At 40.4% G+C, this 18,632-nt stretch overlaps 1 protein-coding gene across 1 annotated transcript in view; it reads left to right on the forward strand.

Annotated features, from left to right (window-relative positions):
- SLC2A13 (solute carrier family 2 member 13) overlaps window positions 1-18,632 on the forward strand; it is a 256,475-nt gene that overhangs the window by 76,821 nt on the left and 161,022 nt on the right. The window contains exon 4 of the mRNA XM_027858988.1: window positions 11,281-11,389. Within this exon, the coding sequence (XP_027714789.1) occupies window positions 11,281-11,389 (109 nt within the window). The remainder of the gene's footprint in view (window positions 1-11,280; window positions 11,390-18,632) is intronic.

Consider the following 18,632-nt stretch of genomic DNA (forward strand, 5'->3'; position numbering starts at 1 on the left):
ATTTAGAGAATTGAGGATGAAATGAATCAAACTACTCACGATTGATAGGTTTTGTGGTTGAGAGAGAAGTTGAACTTAACTGGCTATGTTTAGCTCAGAAGAATTCTGACAAATAAATAAAAGTACTATGCCCAAATTTGTTATCAAGAACTATGAGGTAGGAGCATTGTAAAAAAAATATTGGAGACCATTTATTTTATGTATTATCCATTTTAGAACGGTCATTTCTAAAACTCGGCTACATATTTGTTGACTATATGTTTATGTGCATATACTTTGTATATGTACACATATACATATCTATTTATATGTTTACATGTATACACACACACCCCTGGGTTGATTCCTCAAAATGAAATATAAGCTCTTTAAGGGCAAGGGGTGTTTTATTTTTGTCTTTGTATTCCCAGTGCCTAGCATTGTGCCTAACACATAGTAAATACCTTATAAATGACTGTTATTTGATTGGTTGATATGATGATAAAGTTCGACAAAATTATTGGTTGAGAAGCCTTATTGATTAGATAGACTTTTTTGGTCTGTCCTGCCCTGGAGTTCTAATCACTCTTTGTAAAATGGCTCTTGTGCAAAAACTTATTTCAAATTCTAAAAACTGACTTACAAACACATCTGTATTTATTTCTAAGTTGGATATGACCAATATGAGGAAGTAATAGTATAAAAAAGCCTTTTATATTCATATTCCAGAGTTGGTCTATATGATCCCTTATGTTTATGTTAGCTTTAAAACTATGATCTTGCAATTTGTGATGCCAGCTCTTAAACTTTTTTAATTTTTTTTTTTATTTTTGGTTTTCAACATTTACTTCCACAAGATTTTGAGTTCCAAATTTTCACCCCATCTCACCCCTCCCCCCACCCCAAGATGGCATGCATTCTGAATACCTCTTCCCCTAGTCTGCTTTTCCTGCTATCTCTCCCCCCTTCCCCTTCTATTTTCCTATAGGGCAGGATAGATTTCTGTACCACATTTCCTGTATTTCTTATTTCCCAGTTGCATGTGAAAACATTTTTTTAAACATGGGTTTTTAAAACTTTGGGTTTCAAATTTTCTCCCTTCCTCCCTCCCCACTCACCCTCATTGAAAAGGCAAGCAACTCAATATAGGCTATACATGTGCAGTTATGCAAAACACTTCCATAGTAAACATGCTGTGAAAAACTAACTCCATTTCCCTTAATCCTGTCCTACCCCCCCATTTATTCTATTCTTTCTTTTGACCCTTTCCCTCCTCAGAAGTATTTGCTTCTGATTGCACCCTTTCCCAATCTGCCCTCCTCTCTATCATCCCCCTACTCTCTTGTCCTCTTCCCCTCCCATTTTCCTGTAGGGTAAGACAGATTTCCATACGCAATTGAGTGTGTATGTCATACCCTCCTTTAGTCAAATCATATGAGAATAAGATTCACTCATTTCCTCTTACCTTCCCCCGTTTCCCCTCCACTGTAAGGGCCTTTTCTTTTGTTTTTTTTTGGTGAGATAATTTGCCACACTCTACCTTTCCCTTTCTCCTTCTCCTAGTAAAATCCTCTCTCGCCCCTTAATTTTATTCTCCAGATATGACCCCTTCATCTTCAACTCACCATGTGCCCTCTATCTATCTATATATCCATGTATCTATCTATCTATCTATATCTATATCTATATCTGTATCTCTATATACATACATATAATTTTTTCCCTCCAACTACCCTAACACTGACAAAGGTCTCATGAGTTACAAATATCATCTTTCCATGCAGGAATGTAGACAGTTCAACCTTAATAAGTCTCTTATGATTTCTCTTTCCTATTTACCTCTTCATGTTCCACTTGAGTCTTGTATTGGAAAGTCAAATTTTCTATTCAGCTCCGGTCTTTTCATCAAGAGTGCCAGCTCTTAAACTTATAAAATTATTTTTTAAAAAGTCATTATTTCAAAATTCCTCTTCTGAGAGCCAAGATGGTGGAGTAAGAAGTAAGTTGCTCTCACCCTCCCTTGTTGACCTCTGAAAGCCCAGAAAATATCACCCCAGGAGAAACACTGGAACAATTGAACCAGCAGAAAAACAGGGTGCAGCAGTCTTGTAACCCAGGAAGCTTGGGGGACAAATGGAAAAGGGAGGGGGAGCAGTACACAATGGAAGTTTTCCCAGTAAACTAGCAGAAAGCCTCATCTCCGCATACCAGGGGGAGATCCTGAACCCCAGGGTGGTGGAGCAGGCAAGCACCAACATCAGGACCCCTGAGTGCCTCAGTACAGGCAGGGCAACTATGGTGGACACTGACTTGGGAAACTACCACGTGCCATAGCACTCTCTGGCAGCCAAGTTTCCCAGTGCCTCAGCAAAACTCTGGGAAGCACAACTCCAAGAGGGAAAACTCTAAGCTGAGAGACATCCTCCAGTAGCAAAACATTCCTGTGAAAGGCCTGGGTGAGCAGGCACCAAAGAAAGGAGCATAAGGCCTGAGTGAGCAGGTGTCCTCCAGGAGCCAGATTCCCCATCCCTACCCTTAGAGCTCCAGTGTTGCTGATTCCAGCCCAATATCAGGTAAGCTGCCAGAACCCTAAAGTCTCCAACTGCCAGCACCTGAGGCCCCAGCACACAAAACCAGTGACCAGGCCCTAGGCTTCAGCACAAGAAGCTTGGGTGAATGCACCTTGCTCTCCAGCAGGACAACTCAGTATTTTTTAAAAGTCAGGAAATAAGCAAACACCATGTGCAAAAAAGAAATGTACAATGACCATAGATTCTTATTATGGGAAGAGTGAAGATCAAGGCAGAAATTCAGAAGAGGACAACATTGTCAATATAACCATATCTGAAACCTCAAAAGGGAGTATGAACTGGTCTCAAGCTGAAAAAGCCTTCTTGGAAGAGCTCAAGAAGGTTTTAAAAGTCCAATAAGCGAATTCTATCAAACATTTAAGGAAAAATTAATTCCAATACTATATAGACTATTTGGGAAAATAGGCAGAGTCTTACGAAATTCTTTTTATGATACAAATATGGAGCTGACCTAAACCAGGAAGAGTCAAAACAGAGAAAGAAAATTAAAGACCAATTTCCCTAATGAATATAGATGCAAAAATTTTAAATAAAGTATTAGCAAATAGATTACAGCCACTTATCATGAGAATAATACATCGTGACCAGGTAGGATTTATACCAGGAATGCAGGGCTGGTTCAATATTAGGAAAACTATCAGCATAATTGATCATATCAACAACAAAACTAACAGAAACTACATGATAATCTCAATAGATGCAGAAAAAGCTTTTGACAAAATACAACACCCATTCCTTTTAAAAAACACTAGAGACCATAGGAATAAATGGAATCTTACTTAAAATCATAGATAGTATCTACCTAAAACATTCAGCAATCATCATATGTAATGGAGATAAGCTAGAAGCTTTTCTGATCAAAATTTGGAATTATGCCCAAAGGGCTATAAAAATGTGCATACCTTTTGACCCAGCAATAGCACTTCTAGGGCCATATCTCAAAGAGATCATAAAAATGGGAAAAGGACCGACATGTACAAAAATATTTATAGCAACTTTTTCTGTGGTGGCAAAGAATTGGAATTTGAGGGGATGCCCATCAGTTGGGTAATGGCTGAACAAGTTGTGCTATGTGAATGTAATGAAATACTATTGTGCTGTAAGAAATGATAAGCAAGCAGACTTCAGAAAAACCTGGAAAGGTTTATAGAACCAGGAGAACGTTGCACACAGTAACGGCCATGTTGTGCAATGACTAACTTTGATAGACTTGGCTCTTCTGAGCAATGCAAGGATCTAAGACATCTCCAAGTCTCATGATGGAAAATGCTATCCACATCCAGAGAAAGAACTGTGGGGTTTGAATGCAGATCAAAGCATACTGTTTGCTCTTTTTTTTGCTTCTCTCTTTTTTGTTTCTTTTTTCTTGTGATTCCTCCTATTGGTTCTAATTCTTCTTTACAACATGACTAATGTGAAAATATGCTTAATAGGAATGTATCTGTAGAACCTATATCAGATTGCACACCTTGTTGGGGAAAGAGGAGGATAGGGAGGGAGAGAAAATTTAAAACTCAAAAGCTTATGATAGTGATTGTTGAAAACAAAAAATAAAAAACAAAAAAAGAAGTCATTATTTCATAGTTTCATCTTTTCCTCTTATAACTTAAAACTAACTGTGGTTAAAACTTTATTAGCAGAAAGATGAATATACTTGGCTTTTAGAACAGGAAAAGCACTAAGAAAATAAACTTATTTAAGGAGATTTTCAGTATAAAATTTGCAAAGTATGGTTTCAGTCAGTAGTAAGTTAAGCCATCATGCACCAGGGTGAGCTGTGCTAATAGGAGGAGACTTGAGGACAAGCTGTGTCATAATAGCTTCAGGAACCCTCCCAAGCTCTTAGTATAACCCATTCCTTCATGGCACATTCCCTAAATTTTTTGCTGAGGGACCTTTCACCATTAAAATAATCCCTGAACAGGGGGCAGCTAGATGGTGCAGCGGATAAAAGCACCGGCCCTAGATTCAGGAAGACCTGAATTCAGATCTGGCCTTAAACACTTGACACTTACCAGTGTGACCCTGGGCAAGTTGCCTAGCCCCACCAAAAAAATGTTTTGGGGCAGCTAGGTGGCACAGTGGATAAAGCTCCAGCCTTGGAGTCAGGAAGATCTGAGTTGAAATACGACCTCAGACACTTGACACTTACTAGCTGTGTGACCTTGGCCAAGTCACTTAACCCTGATTGCCTCATCAAAAAAAAATAATATTCATCCCAAAACAATGCTAAAAACCTATGCAATGAGTTTAAAGCAAATAAAAAATAAAGCAATATAAACATGATTTTTAAAAAATTTATTTTTTTATTTTTTAACATTAAAACAAATTTGAGTTCTAAATTCTCTCCCTCCTTCTAGCCCCTCACATACCCACTGTTAAGGCAAGCAATATATCATTTATTACATGTGAAATTACACTGAATATATTTCCCTATTAGCTATGTTACAAAAAAGAAAGAAAAATAAAGATGAAAAAATTATACTTCAGTTTGCACTCAGAATTCATCAGTTATCTCTCTGGAGGTGTATAGCATTTTGCATCATGAGTTCTTCAGAATTGTTTTGGATTATTGTGTTGATCAGAGTAGCTAAGTTTTTCAAAGTTGATCATCATTACAATATTGCCGTTACTGTGTACAGTGATCTCCTGGTTATGCTCATTCCACTTTACATCAGTTCATATAAGTTCTCCTAGGTTTTTCTAAAACCATCCTTATCATTTATTATGCACAATAGTATTTCATCACAATCATATACCACAACTTGTTCAGCCATTCTCCTATTGATGGCCATCCCATCTATTTCTAATTCTTTGCAACCACACAAAAAAAGCTGCTATAAATGTTTTTGTACATATAGGTCCTTTTTCTCTTTCTTTAATCTCTTTAGAATACAGACCTAGTTGTGGTATTGCTGGGTCAAAGCATATGCACAGTTTTATAGCCCTTTGGGTATAATTCTCAATTGTTCTCTAGAATTGTTAGATCAGTTCACAACTGCACCAGTAGTGCACTAGTGTTCCTATTTTCCTTCATCTTCTCCAGCATGTGTAATTTCTGATAGGCGTCAGGTGGAACCTCAGAGTTTTTTTAATTTGTCTTTCTCTGATCAATAGGGATTTAGAGCATTTTTGTATGACTGTAGATAGCTTTGATTTCTTCTGAAAACTGATTGTTCATATCATTCAACCATTTATCAATTGTGGATGGCTCTTATATTTTGCAAATTTGACTCAGTTCCCTATATAAATAAATAAAGAAAGAAATAAAAAAATAAAGAAAAATAAAGAGAAATAAAGCCTTCAGAGAAACTTTCTGTAAAATTTTTTGTTATTACTTCATTATCCATGACACCTTTTTAGCAAAATGTATGATTATCTCTTTTAATTAGGTCTGTTTTTGATTTTGCTTTGTCTGAGATCAGGATTGCTACCCCTGCCTTTATTTTTAATTCAACTGAAGCACAATAGATTCTGCTCCAGCCTCTTATTTTAACTGTGTGTGTGTGTCTTCCTTTTTCGAGCATGTCTCCTGTAAACAGCATATTGATGTATTCTGTTTTCTAATCCATTCTGATTTCTTTTTATGGGTGAGTTCATCTCATTCATATTCAATTATGATTAACCTCCATCCTATTTTCTTCTTTTTTTTCCTTCTCTCTGTCTCTTTTTACCCTCTCCCTCCTCAAAACTCTGTTTTGCTTCTGACTACTACCTCTTATTTATTTATTTATTTATTCATTCATTCACCCATTCATCCATTTTTTGTTTACTTATTTATTTTTAGTTTTCAGCTCTTTCCCTCCCTCCATCTCTCCCCTCCCTCTCTCCAAGACAGCATGCAATTTCATATAGGCTCTACATATACATTCATGTTAAACCTATTTTCACATTAGTCATGTTGTAAAGAATTAGAACCATGGGGAGAAAGCATAAGAAAGAAGAAACAAGCAAAAAAAATGAGAGCAAATAATATGCTTCGATCTGCATTCAGACTACTTAGTCTTTTTCTGCATGTGCACAGCATTTTCCATCATGAGTCTTTTGGAGTTGTCTTAGATCCTTGCATTGCTAAGATATAAGTCTATCAAAGTTAGTCATCACACATCGTGGCTGTTACTGTGTACAATGTTCTTCTGGTTCTGCTCACTTCATTCAGCATCAGTTCAAATAAGTCTTTCCAGGTTTTTCTGAAGTCTGCCCGCTCATCATTTCTTGTAGCACAATAATATGGCATTACATTCATATACCACAACATGTTCAGCCATTCCCCAACTGATGGACATCTCCTCAATTTCCAGTTGTTGGCCACCACAAAAACAACTGCTATAAATATTTTTGTACATGTGGATCCTTTTCGGATTTGTGTCATTTCTTTGGGATACAGACCTAGAAGTGGCATTGCTGGGTCAAAGGATATGCACATTTTTTAGCCCTTTACACTGCCTCTCTTAATCTGCCTTCCCTTTTATTTCCTTTCTTCCTTTTACTTATCCCATTTCCCTCTTATTTCTCTGTTGCGTAAGATTGATTATTTCTATACACAATTGAGTGTGTATATATATTCTCTCTTTGAACCAGTTCCAGTGAGAGTGAGTTTCAAGCATTGCCCACTACCCTTTCCCCATTCTTCCCTCCATTCCTTACACGCTTCTTTTTTGTGAGATGATGTTCCCTAGTCTTCCTTTCCCTTCCCTCTTTTCCCAGTGCATCCTTCTTTCTTATCCCTTCATTTCCATCCTTTCTTTCTCGGCCCCCTGGAGCTCAATAGCATCTGATCTGGCAGAGGGTCCCATGGGGGAAGCTGTCCAGGCCAAGGCTGAGCAGGTGGGGAGTGCAGCAAAGGAGGGCCCAAGAGTGGCTAGCCCAAGCCCTAGTGTGGGGGAGGCAATGGGGTTGGGGCTCCTGGAGGCTGTAGTTGGTGGAGGAAGGCCTGGGGTGGCGGACCCCCAGCCTGGGGTGGCGGTGGGGGTGGTGGATTCAGCAGGAGGCTCCACAACTAGGGGTTGGCACCTGGGTTCTGGGGCTGCAGGAGAGGCCCTGGAGGGTGGAAGTGGATGCAGCCGGCAAAGCCATTGCCCATGATGCGGTAAAGGTCTTTGAGAGAAAGAATAATAAAATTTTGAGGAGTTAAATGTATCATCTTTCCACAGTTTAACTTTATTAAGTCCCTTGTGATTTCTCTTTCAAGTGTATCTTTTTGTGCTTCTTGTTTGAATGTCAGATTTTCTATTCATCTCTGGTCTTTTCAGCAGAAATACTTGGACATTTTCTATTTCATTGAATGTCAGTTTTTCCCTATAGAATTATATTCAGTTTTGCTAAGTAGGTTATTCTTGATTGTAATCCTAGCTCTTTTGCTTTTGCCAATATCACATTCAAACCTTTCTGCTTCTTTAATGTGGAAGCTGCTAAATATTGTGTGATCCTGACTGTGGCTCCACAATATTTTAATTGTTTTTTTTTTTTTTTTCTGGCTGCTTGCAACATTTCCTCCTGAGAGCTCTGGGATTTGGCTGTAATATTCCTGGTAGTTTTCATTTCAGGATCTCTTTCAGGAAATGATTGGTAGATTCTTTCCATGTCAGTTGTGCATTTTTTCTAGATAATTTCTTGAAAGATACTATCTTGGCTCCTTTTTCATCATGACTTTCAGGTAGTCTGATAATTCTTAAATTATCTCTCTTTGAGCTATTTTTCAGGTCAGGTTTTTTTTTTAAATGAAATATTTCACATTTTCTTCTTTTTTCCATCCTTTGGGCTTTGTTTTATTTTTTTCTTGATGTCTTATGGAGTCATTAGCTTCCATTTGCCATATATAATTTTTAAGGAGTTATTTTCTCAGTGAGTTTTTGTACCCCTTTCCCATTTGGCCTTTTTAAGGAGTTCTTTCTTTTTCAATCACTTTTTGTACCTCTTTTACCATTTGGCCAATTCTCTTTTTTTAGGGTGTTATTTTCTTCAGTATTTTTGTGCCTCTTTTACCAGGCTGTTAATTCTCTTTTCTTGCATCACTCATTTTTAAAAATCAATTTTTACTCTACCACTTTTATCTTTTTTCTTAACTCTTCCAGGAATTCTTGTTGAATTTGTGTCCAATTTGCATTTTTCCTTTGATATTTTCCTTGTAGCTGTTTTCATGTTGTCTTCTTCTGAGTTTCTGTGTTGTTCTTCCCTGCCACTATAGTAGGTTTTTATGGTCAAGTTCTTTTTTTGTTGTTTGCTCATTTTTCCAGCTTGTTTTTTTAACTTTGAATTTAATATTAAAGTTACACTGTGTTAATCTGGGCCTAAGGAAGTTGTAATGAATGAAATTTTTCTGAGAGAAAGTTTTTCTGGGTAATTAATACTTTATTAATTATTGCTAGCAAATAATTAATTGATTGAGAACAATTGTTCCTCTTGACCACAACAAAACTGTCCCTGGAGAATATAGAATGCTTAAAAGCCTTTGGAAAAGGGTGTATCCCTGAGGGTGGAAATCATATTTGATTGGTTAACAATCAGTGAGGGGCTGGACATATTAATGAGGAGGTGGGGAAAAAAAAGTCTTCAGCTTCTCCTGCAGAGAAATGTGACCTAATCAGGCCACTTCCTGCAACCTAGAAAAAAGAATCCATCTCTACCCAGATCACTCTGTCTGATTTTTTCTTCATAAAATGTGTCACTCTAAATTCTAATGGAAGGTTCCAAGGACATGGACTTATTTCCTAAGGGCAAGATCTCACTTAGACCAGATTCTCTGTTTGTAAGGTCTTCTAGTGGGATGGGGTCCTATCCAAGACAAAAAAGTCTGTACCTGGACGATTTAAGCAATCTCATCTATCAGCAATGTCCTTCAGAGACCAGCTGAATAACTATAGGAGCTGGTTTAAGGAAAACCTTAATCTTAGTTTAATAATTGGTTATTAATATAAGAGAAAAATAATCATTTTTCTTAGCCGTTGTCCTAACCTTTAGGCTTTTTTTGTGCTGCTGTTTTCAGAGCTAGTTCTGGGGGGTCTTTAAGTTTTCAGTGCTTCCCAAATGGTATTAGCTTGGGTGAGGTGTTCTGCTTGCTTGTCTTTACTCAAGAAGGGCCCCTCCTCCCCCATAGCCACAAATGCTAGTGTTTGACCCTGGAACTGTGACCAGGGTCCCTGTTCCCTTGTGACTGAGCACAAGCCCTCCTTTCTGCCCAGGAACTGTGACTCCAAGCTGTATATGAACAATAGAATTGCCAAATAGTGCTGGTTCTTGCACTTAGTGCCAGGAAAGGGTCCTGTGCTTTCTCTTTCCACTTCTCTGACCCTTACCATTTCTGAGCCACTGCTGCCACTGCTGTAGCTGCCTTCAAGGCCAACTACTGGAGCTGCTGCTCCCATTTGTGCTGTGGGCCAGCCCCCACCCCATGTCACAGAGCTCTCCTGCAGACCTTCTAAGTTGTCTTGGTCTAGAAAAATGTCTCACCCTCACCTTCTATTGGATTTGATGCACCAGAATTTATTTGACACGTTATTTTTAAAGTTGTTTGGAGGGGAATGTTGGGAGAGTTTATTTGGATTACTGCCTCTACTCCACCATATTGGCCCAACCCCCTAACATAAGTTTTTCAAATGTGGGAAAATGATGTTAGGAGCAATTCATAAAAACTTCCTGGGAGAAAATAATCAAGAGAGCCACAAGTACCACTGGGAACATCAAATCCATCAAATGAATGATAAATATAATGCTGTTACTTGTGCCTATCTGGAGTGATAATGAAACATTTTCTTTATTTTTTTTTAAGCATTTTCTTTAAAAAGAAAATTCAGTAAATATTGTGATGGACAAGTTCAATACCAAACCTTATTTGCAGTAAAATGTGTACCCTATTAGAAGTAGACCAGAAGTTACAAGGTGGCATATTAGAATGTGTTCCATAGGTATTTTGATAATGGCTTGATAATATCTCATTAACAAATTTTACTAACACAAGAACCTATATTCTAAAAAGGTATCAACTGGAGTAAGAGTAAACCTCTTGTGCTTAGGTGGGGGAAGTGGATCAACATAATAAAATTTACAGTCAGAGGCAGGTTAAAAAATATTTGAGATAATGAAATCATACCATACTGAGTTTTCAAAGGAGGGTGTTCTGACTGACTCAAAGAGTATTGTTGGGCAGAAGTGGCTGCATAATCCTGGGTTAAGTGGATCAAGTAGTCCCATGCAGTGCAGCATCACAATCCCATGTCCGGACTGATGATGAATACAATCTCTAATCTCTTCTGTTCTTATGAGAGTATCATCTTTGTTATTCAGTTTGGCAGAGAGAACATGGTGTTTACAATGGGCACACAATTGGGACGGTAGATTTTAAACATTAATAAGAAGTGGTAAAGATAAAGTGAATGCTTGATAAGTATACCTTACTGAGAAATTAAAGAGAAAATTTAGGGCTTTCAAATGCTCATAACTGTAATTCTTTAAGGTTTCCATGAAGTTCTTTTCCTAAGTTCTGTCATGTTGATTTCCAAGTTTATTTGGAATAAGAATATTTGGGTTCAATTAGATAAATGTGTGTAATACCAACAATTCTGGAAAAGTACAGTATTACTTAGAAATACCTAAATAAAATTGAGTCATCTGAATTTTTATTAAAATTTAGGGGAAGTTATTTTAATATAGGCCATTAATATGATAATGAAAGAATAATATCTCTCTGTGTGTTTATTTCTTTGTTTTTAAGCTGGACCTGTGATCTCCAGAATGCTGACATACCCTCCAACTCGCCGAGCTTTAATTGTGGGTTGTGGCCTACAAATGTTCCAACAGTTATCGGGCATTAACACCATCATGTATGTATTCCTTTCTAGCTTTATAATGGAATCATTGTTGATTTTGGGGTTTTTCAACATTAAAAATTATTTGAAGGAATTTTTATAAGTAAATTTCATAGAGTACTATGAAATTACTGTCATATGCTAACTACATTGGTTTATTCACTTAACTTTGTATTGTTGGCCATAACATTGATTGTTATAGAATAAAAATGGCAGCCCAGAACTTATAGAGGGAATGGGTAGACATAGAATTAGTCTACTTCTTATGTAGTATCTGTGATCTAACAGAAAGAGAGAGAGACAGAGACTGGGAGTTTCTGTGTAATCCCACCATGTGATGACCTTATGACAATACCTTCTTAATAGTTTCAATTTGTGATACAGAGAAAATAATAGAGACCACAAAACCTGCATTCTAATTCTGACTCTACCACTTTTACTAGCTTTATAACCCTAACTAGCCAACTTCTCTGAGTCTTTTTTAATTCAATTTTATTTCATTTTCAATTCCCAATTCTTTCCCTTTCATCTCCCCTTCCATGTCCATTGAGAAAGTATGAAAAACAAAACTTCTTACAAATATGAATAGTCGAGCAAAATAAATTCCTCTTAGCTGTGGCCAAAATAAAAATAAAATACGCTTCAGTCTGAATCCAGTACCTCTGTATCTAAAGGTAGATAGCATTTTTCATCAAGAGTCCTCTAGAATTATGGTTAGTCATTGTATTAATAATAGTTCCTAAGTGTTTCAAAGTTGTCTGTCTTTACAGGATTGTTGTATAAACGCTCTCCTGGTTCAACTCACTTCATTTGCTTCAGTTGACACAAGTCTTCTCAGTTTTCTCAGAAATTATTCCCTTCATCAGTTTTTTTTTAAATTTTTTTATAGTATGGTAATTTTTATTTATTTTTTTTTGTTTTCAACATTTACCTCCACAAGATCTCAAGTTCCAAACTTTCACCCCATCTCGCCCCCCCACCCCAAGATGGCCTGCACTCTGAACACCCCTTCCCCCAGTCTGCCTTCCCTTCCATCCCTCCCCCCCTCCCATCCCCTTCCCTTTCAATCCTCCCGCAGGGCAGGATGGATTTCTGTACCCCATTTCTTGTATTTCTTATTTCCCAGTTGCATGTGAAAACATTTTTTTTAAATGTGTTTTTAAAACTTTTGGGTTCCAAATTTTCTCCCTTCCTGCCTCCCCACCCACCCTCATTGATAAGGCAAGCAACTAAATATAGGTTATATATGTGCAGTTATGCAAACCCATAGTAGACATGCTGTGAGAAACTAACTCTATTTCCCTTAATCCTATCCCACCCCCCCATTTATTCTATTCTTTCTTTTGACCCTGACCCTCCTCAAAAGTACTTGCTTCTGATTACCCCCTTTCCCAATCTGCCCTCCTCTCTGTCATCCCCCTACTCCCTTGTCCCCTTCCCCCCCCCATTTTCCTGTAGGGTAAGACAGATTTCCATATCTAATTGAGTGTGTATGTTATTCCCTCCTTAAGTCAAATTCTATGAGAATAAGATTCACTCATTCCCTCTCACCTTTCCCCATTTCCCCTCCACTGTAAGAGCCTTTTCTTTTCAGTTTTTTTTGTGAGATAATTTACCATGTTCTACCTCTCCCTTTCTCTTTCTCCTAGTATAATCCTCTCTCGCCCTTTAATTTTATTCTCCAGATATGACCCCTTCATTTTCAACTCACCCTGTGCCCTCTCTCTCTCTCTCTCTCTCTCTCTCTCTCTCTGTCTCTCTATCTATCCATCTATCTATCTATCTATATCTATATATATGTACATATAATTTTTCCCTTTCAGCTACCCTAATACTGACAAAGGTCTCATGAGTTACAAATATCTTCTTTCCATGCAGGAATGTAAACAGTTCAACCTTAATAAGTCTCTTATGATTTTCTCTTTCCTGTTTACCTCTTCATGTTCCACTCAAGTCTTGTATTTGAAAATCAGATTTTCTATTCAGCTCTGGGCTTTTCGTCAAGAAAGCTTGAAAGTCCTCTATTTCACTGAATGGTCATTCACTGAAATGGTCAGACCATTTTTTCCCCTGCAGGATTTTACTCAGTTTTTCTGGGTAGGTGATTCTTGGTTGTAATCCTATCTCCTTTGCTCTCCGGAATATTATATTCCATGCCCTGCGGTCCCTTAATGTAGAAGCAGCTAAATCTTGTGTTATCCTGATTGTGTTTCCACAATACTTGATTTGTTTCTTTCTGGCTGCTTGTAATATTTTCTCTTTGACCTGGGAACTCTGGAATTTGGCTACAATATTCCTAGGAGTTTTCCTTTGGGGATCTCTTTCAGGAGGAGATTGGTGGATTCTTTCAATTTCTATTTTGCCCCCTGGTTCTAAAATATCAGGACAGTTTTCCATGATAATTTAAGATGATGTCTAGGCTCTTTTTTTGATCATGGCTTTCAGACAGTCCAATAATTTTAAAATTCTGTCTCTTGGATCTATTTTCCAGGTCAATTGTTTTCCAATGAGATATTTCACATTGTTTTCTAATTTTTCATTCTTTTGGATTTGTTTTACAGTGTCTCATAAGGTCACTAGCTTCCAATTGCTCTATTCTTATTTTTAAGGAAGTATTTTCTTCAGTAATCTTTTGGACTTCCTTTTTCATTTGGCCAGTTTTGCTCTTTAGGGCGTTCTTCTCCTCATTGGCTTTTTGGACCTCTTTTGCCATTTGGGTTAGGCTATTTTTTAAGGTGTTATTTTCTTAAGTATTTTTTTAGGTCTCCTTTAGCAAGCTGTTGACTTGTTTTTCATGATTTTCTTGCATCACTCTCATTTCTCTTCCCAGTTTTTCCTCTACTTCTCTTACTTGTCTCAAAATCCCTTTTGAGCTCTTCCAAGGCCTGGGACTGATTCATACTCTTCTTGGAGGTTTCGAATTTCGAAGCTTTGGCTTTATTGTCTTCTTCTGGTTGTATGTTTTGACCTTCTTTGTCACCAAAGTAAGATAATATAGTCTGACTTTTTGCACTGCTTACTCATGATCCCGGCCAATTACTTGAGTTTTAAATTCTTTGTTAAGGTAAAAGTCTGTTTCCAATGTGGAGAATGTACTGTCCCAAGCTTCAGGGGTTTGTACAGCTGTTTTCAGAGATACTTCTAGGGACCTGAAAATTTTCAGTTCTTCCAAGGTGCTATGATAAAGGGCGAGGTGTTTCCTCTCCACAGCCACAACAAGCTCCACTGCACTAGCACTCCTCCTCGCCCCAGGACCACCCCTCAGAACTGTGATCCAGATCCAAGCACTGGTAAAGCAAGAAATTCCTGCCTCAGCACTGGCAAAGAGATCCCTGCAATCCCCCTCTGATCAGCCACTTGATTCCCCCTTAGTCTGTGGGCCGGAAGCTCAGGAAACAGCCACGGCCCAGGGGGTGGCTGAGACCTAGCTCCTTCTCTCACCGCAGTCACCGACTTTTCCCACTGACCTTCTAAGTTGTCTTTGGCGTTCATGGGTTAAGAAGTCTGGAAATAGCCACAGCTGCCTGCGATTCAGTCCTCTGAGGCCTGCTCCAGGGTTTCTGTGGCCTGCACACCCACACCAAACTACGCTTCTCTCCCTGCCTGGTGCGATATACCTTTCTGATCAACCATCTGGGTTGTCTTAGGCTGGAAATTTGTTTCACTCTGTCTTTTTGTGGGTTCTGCTGCTTTAGAATTTGTTTAGAGCCATTTATTGTAGGTATTTGGAAGGGTTTGGGGGGAGAGCTCAAACAAGTCACTCCCTTCATCGGTTCTATTAGCATAATAGTATTCCATCACATTCATAAAGCATAACTGTACTGGCTGCGCCGACCTTCTGCCGGCCACACGCCGTACCCTCTCCTCCTGTAAGGAGCAGGCTACTAGAGTCATACTCACTTCCGAGTCTTCGGTCCTCAGCCGGATAAACACACAGAGACGAGCCATCGGGAGGCGCCAACACCAGAGCTTTATTCAGAGGCCATCACAGCAAGCCCAAGCAGCAAGCCCAAGCAGCAAGGCCAGAGCAACAGAGCAGGAGCCAGGAGAGAGAGTGCATGATCTGACCACGCTCGTTCCTAAGTACCTACTTAGCCCCTCCTCCCCAGCCTGCTTACTAGCCAATGATTGTAGGGTCAGATACCGGAAGGGGCTGTCTGAGTTTAGCACACCAAGGGGGAGGGAGTGACGTAGGAGTCTAGGACCAGATACAGGGAGGAGGCATCTGGGATTAATGCATAGACAGAGTACGTGACCTAGGAAGTCAGACTCAGATACTGGGAGGAGGGGTCTAGGGTCAGTGCTACACAAAGGGACCCAGGAAGTCAGGAAGGTCACAAGATGGAGGCGTCTGGGGATGACATAGCATATAGGGAGGGGACTAAGCAAAGGGAACTCAGTCCTCTGCCGTCCCACTCCCACGTGGCACCACCCCTTGCCTCAGGAGCTCAAGCTCCGGCTACTTCCTTGTACCCAGCTTATCTCACGTAACACTGCCCACTGCCTCAGGGCTTCTCCGTACCCAGCCCATCCCAGTTCACCATGACTCCGCCTACCACAGCCCCTGCCTCGAGTTCCAAAAATACCCAGATTCTACCCTACTCTTGCCACAGTGCCCAACTGGCAACTGCCAACATCAGACAGTCCCTCACAATTCCCCCTTTTTGTTTAATAGAGGGGTGGAGACAGGGTCTCCATACTAGGCCTTCGGTTCTGAGTGCCTCTATAAAACCTCTAAGAATCCTAAGAAAACCTCCTAAAATAGTGGGTAGTAACAATAACAGTATAAATGCAAAAGAGTTATAAATGCCCAATGGGTTACAAAGGAGGGGATGGGGAAAGAGGCATGCTTAATCCAAATCGCTAAGGTGATGAACAATATCATCAGTCTCGTGTTGGTGCCAAGTGTCAGATATGTTCCGTGCCAGTCTAATTAACACCCGCAAAGCCTGGAGTACAGAGGAAAGATTTGTAGCCTGGATCTGGGAAAGGGCACGGGTATCATTACATCAAATAGAAAAGAAAGGGAGAGTGTCATTATACTTTGTGAAACGGTGTCGCAAGTGGCCTTATGGTTTAAGGGTGTTACACAAATGGATCAATATCAGCCATCGCATGGCAACTGCTGTCTCAATTCCAGCCACATAAGTTCATTCCCAATGTCCTGAGTAGCCAATGCTACTTTTTTGAATCTGCTCCTCCAGCTGCTGATCAATATCAGCCTGCACTTGGAGGGCTTGGGCGAATTTATTGGCCAGTTCCTCTATTTTTGAGGCAAGCAATTGCTGTCCACTATATAAGTCCTGTATCTGGAACTCCTCGAAGATGGATGCTGCCAACGCCAGTGCCCCCAGACATTCTCTCTTGTGTCCCAGGACACTGGAGCTGAGGCAACCTGTGGCAAAGTCCTGATTGCGCAAAAAGTGAAAACAGTTTACTCAGTTTAGACATCCTAACTGTCTTTTCTTTCCGCTCTCTCTGAATTTTCTGTTGACTGTGTTTCTTCTCCCATCCTTGTTGTCTCTCCTGGGGCTTCTTCAACTTGTTTTGTTCTTCTTTCTGGTACCCAGCGGCTCTGGCCATCAGAATCTGTAAGACATAAATACCCCGGCCCTCTCCACAACACTATAGATGGGCCTTGCCAGTTTCCTTCATCGTCCTTCCAGAGGACTTTCTGGTTAAGGGATGGTGTGTGTAGTGCTGTTTTTAAGGGGCCAGATGAATTACAAGTGGGTGGTGTTAACCGCCCTGAGATCTATTAACATTCGAAATTTCCCTGATTTCTTTTTTATTACAAACACTGGGCTGTTCCAGGGGCTGGACGTGGGCTCAATGTGCCCCACCTGTAACTGGTGCTGCACTATATCACGTAAAGCCTGGGCTTTCTCTGCAGGGAGGGGCCATTGGGGTACCCAGACTGGGTTATTAGATCTCTATGTTAGAGGAGTGGGTCTGATACAATAAAATTTCTCTTGTTGCCCAACGGCCCCAATTAAAAATCCTGCGGGGGTGGTATATAAACAGATGCACCACAAGCCTTCAAAATATCCCTTCCCCATAAATTGTATCTCAAGCCTGCAACCACCGGGTCGATTTGGAAAATTCCCTTGCTGTAAAGGGGAAGTCCGGGTTAAAGTCAGAGATTTTCCTGATGCAGCCCCAAGGGCGCATTCTGAGGGGGTGGAGCTTCCATCTGGTAAGCTTGTTGAGGGGCCCTCCTTGCCCCGCCTCCTGACTGGTTTGCAGCATTCTTTAGCATAATGGCCGGATTTGTTACAATTGTAACAAATTGCCTTAGGGCAGGCTCCACCAGGTTTCTGGCGGCATTGTGCCTTAAAATGACCGGCTTTTCCGTATAGATGGTACAATTTAGTCTCTTTTGTTTTCAGCACTTCTGATAGTCCTCTCCAAGCGGCTGCCTGTAGGCGCACCACAAAATCCGGGAAGGGTTTATCAGGACCTTTTTTAATCTTGGTCAGGGAGGGCCGTTGTTTCCCCAAAGCCTGAATCTTACTAAAAGCCCGTAGGGCACATTGGGAAATAGCTGCAAACGCTGTATTTAGTGCCTCTTTTAACTCCTTAAATTTCTTCCATTCTAAAGGGGCCCAGGTCCTCCCTTCGTGGGATAAGTGTGGGGGAGGGGGCCGCCCCTCCGCGTGGCTTTCCTTGCTACGGTTTCCTGCTCTCTCTTGGCTCCTGCTCTCCCGCTCCTGCCCTCCTGCCCGGCCTTGCTTTCTTTTCTCTTGCTTATTTTCCCGTTCCCTGTTTCCAGTGTCCTCTGTCTCACTCCCTGAGTCTGTCTCACTCTTTTCTCACTACTGATTTCCACTTCTTTCACTCTTTTATACACTTCTTTCCCTTGCACCTCCCGATCCGGGACCTTAACAATCAACTATCCCATCTTTCTTTCTTCGCCCTATCGGCTAAGGGTCTCGCCTCTCTTCCCGTGACCAGACCAGCTGATCCACGGGGCCTCTGGCCTATTTCCTCCGCCCCACGTTGGGCACCACTTGTACTGGCCGCGCCAACCTTCTGCCGGCCGCACGCCGTACCCTCTCCTCCTATAAAGAGCAGGCTACCAGAGTCATACTCACTTCCGAGTCTTCGGTCCTCAGCCGGATAAACACACAGAGACGAGCCATCGGGAGGCGCCAACACCAGAGCTTTATTCAGAGGCCATCACAGCAAGCCCAAGCAGCAAGGCCGGAGCAACAGAGCAGGAGCCAGGAGAGAGAGCGCGTGATCTAACCACGCTCGT

This window comes from Vombatus ursinus, unplaced genomic scaffold (genome assembly GCF_900497805.2).
Source record: "Vombatus ursinus unplaced genomic scaffold, bare-nosed wombat genome assembly UNPS02013950.1, whole genome shotgun sequence".
NCBI lineage: Eukaryota > Metazoa > Chordata > Mammalia > Diprotodontia > Vombatidae > Vombatus > Vombatus ursinus.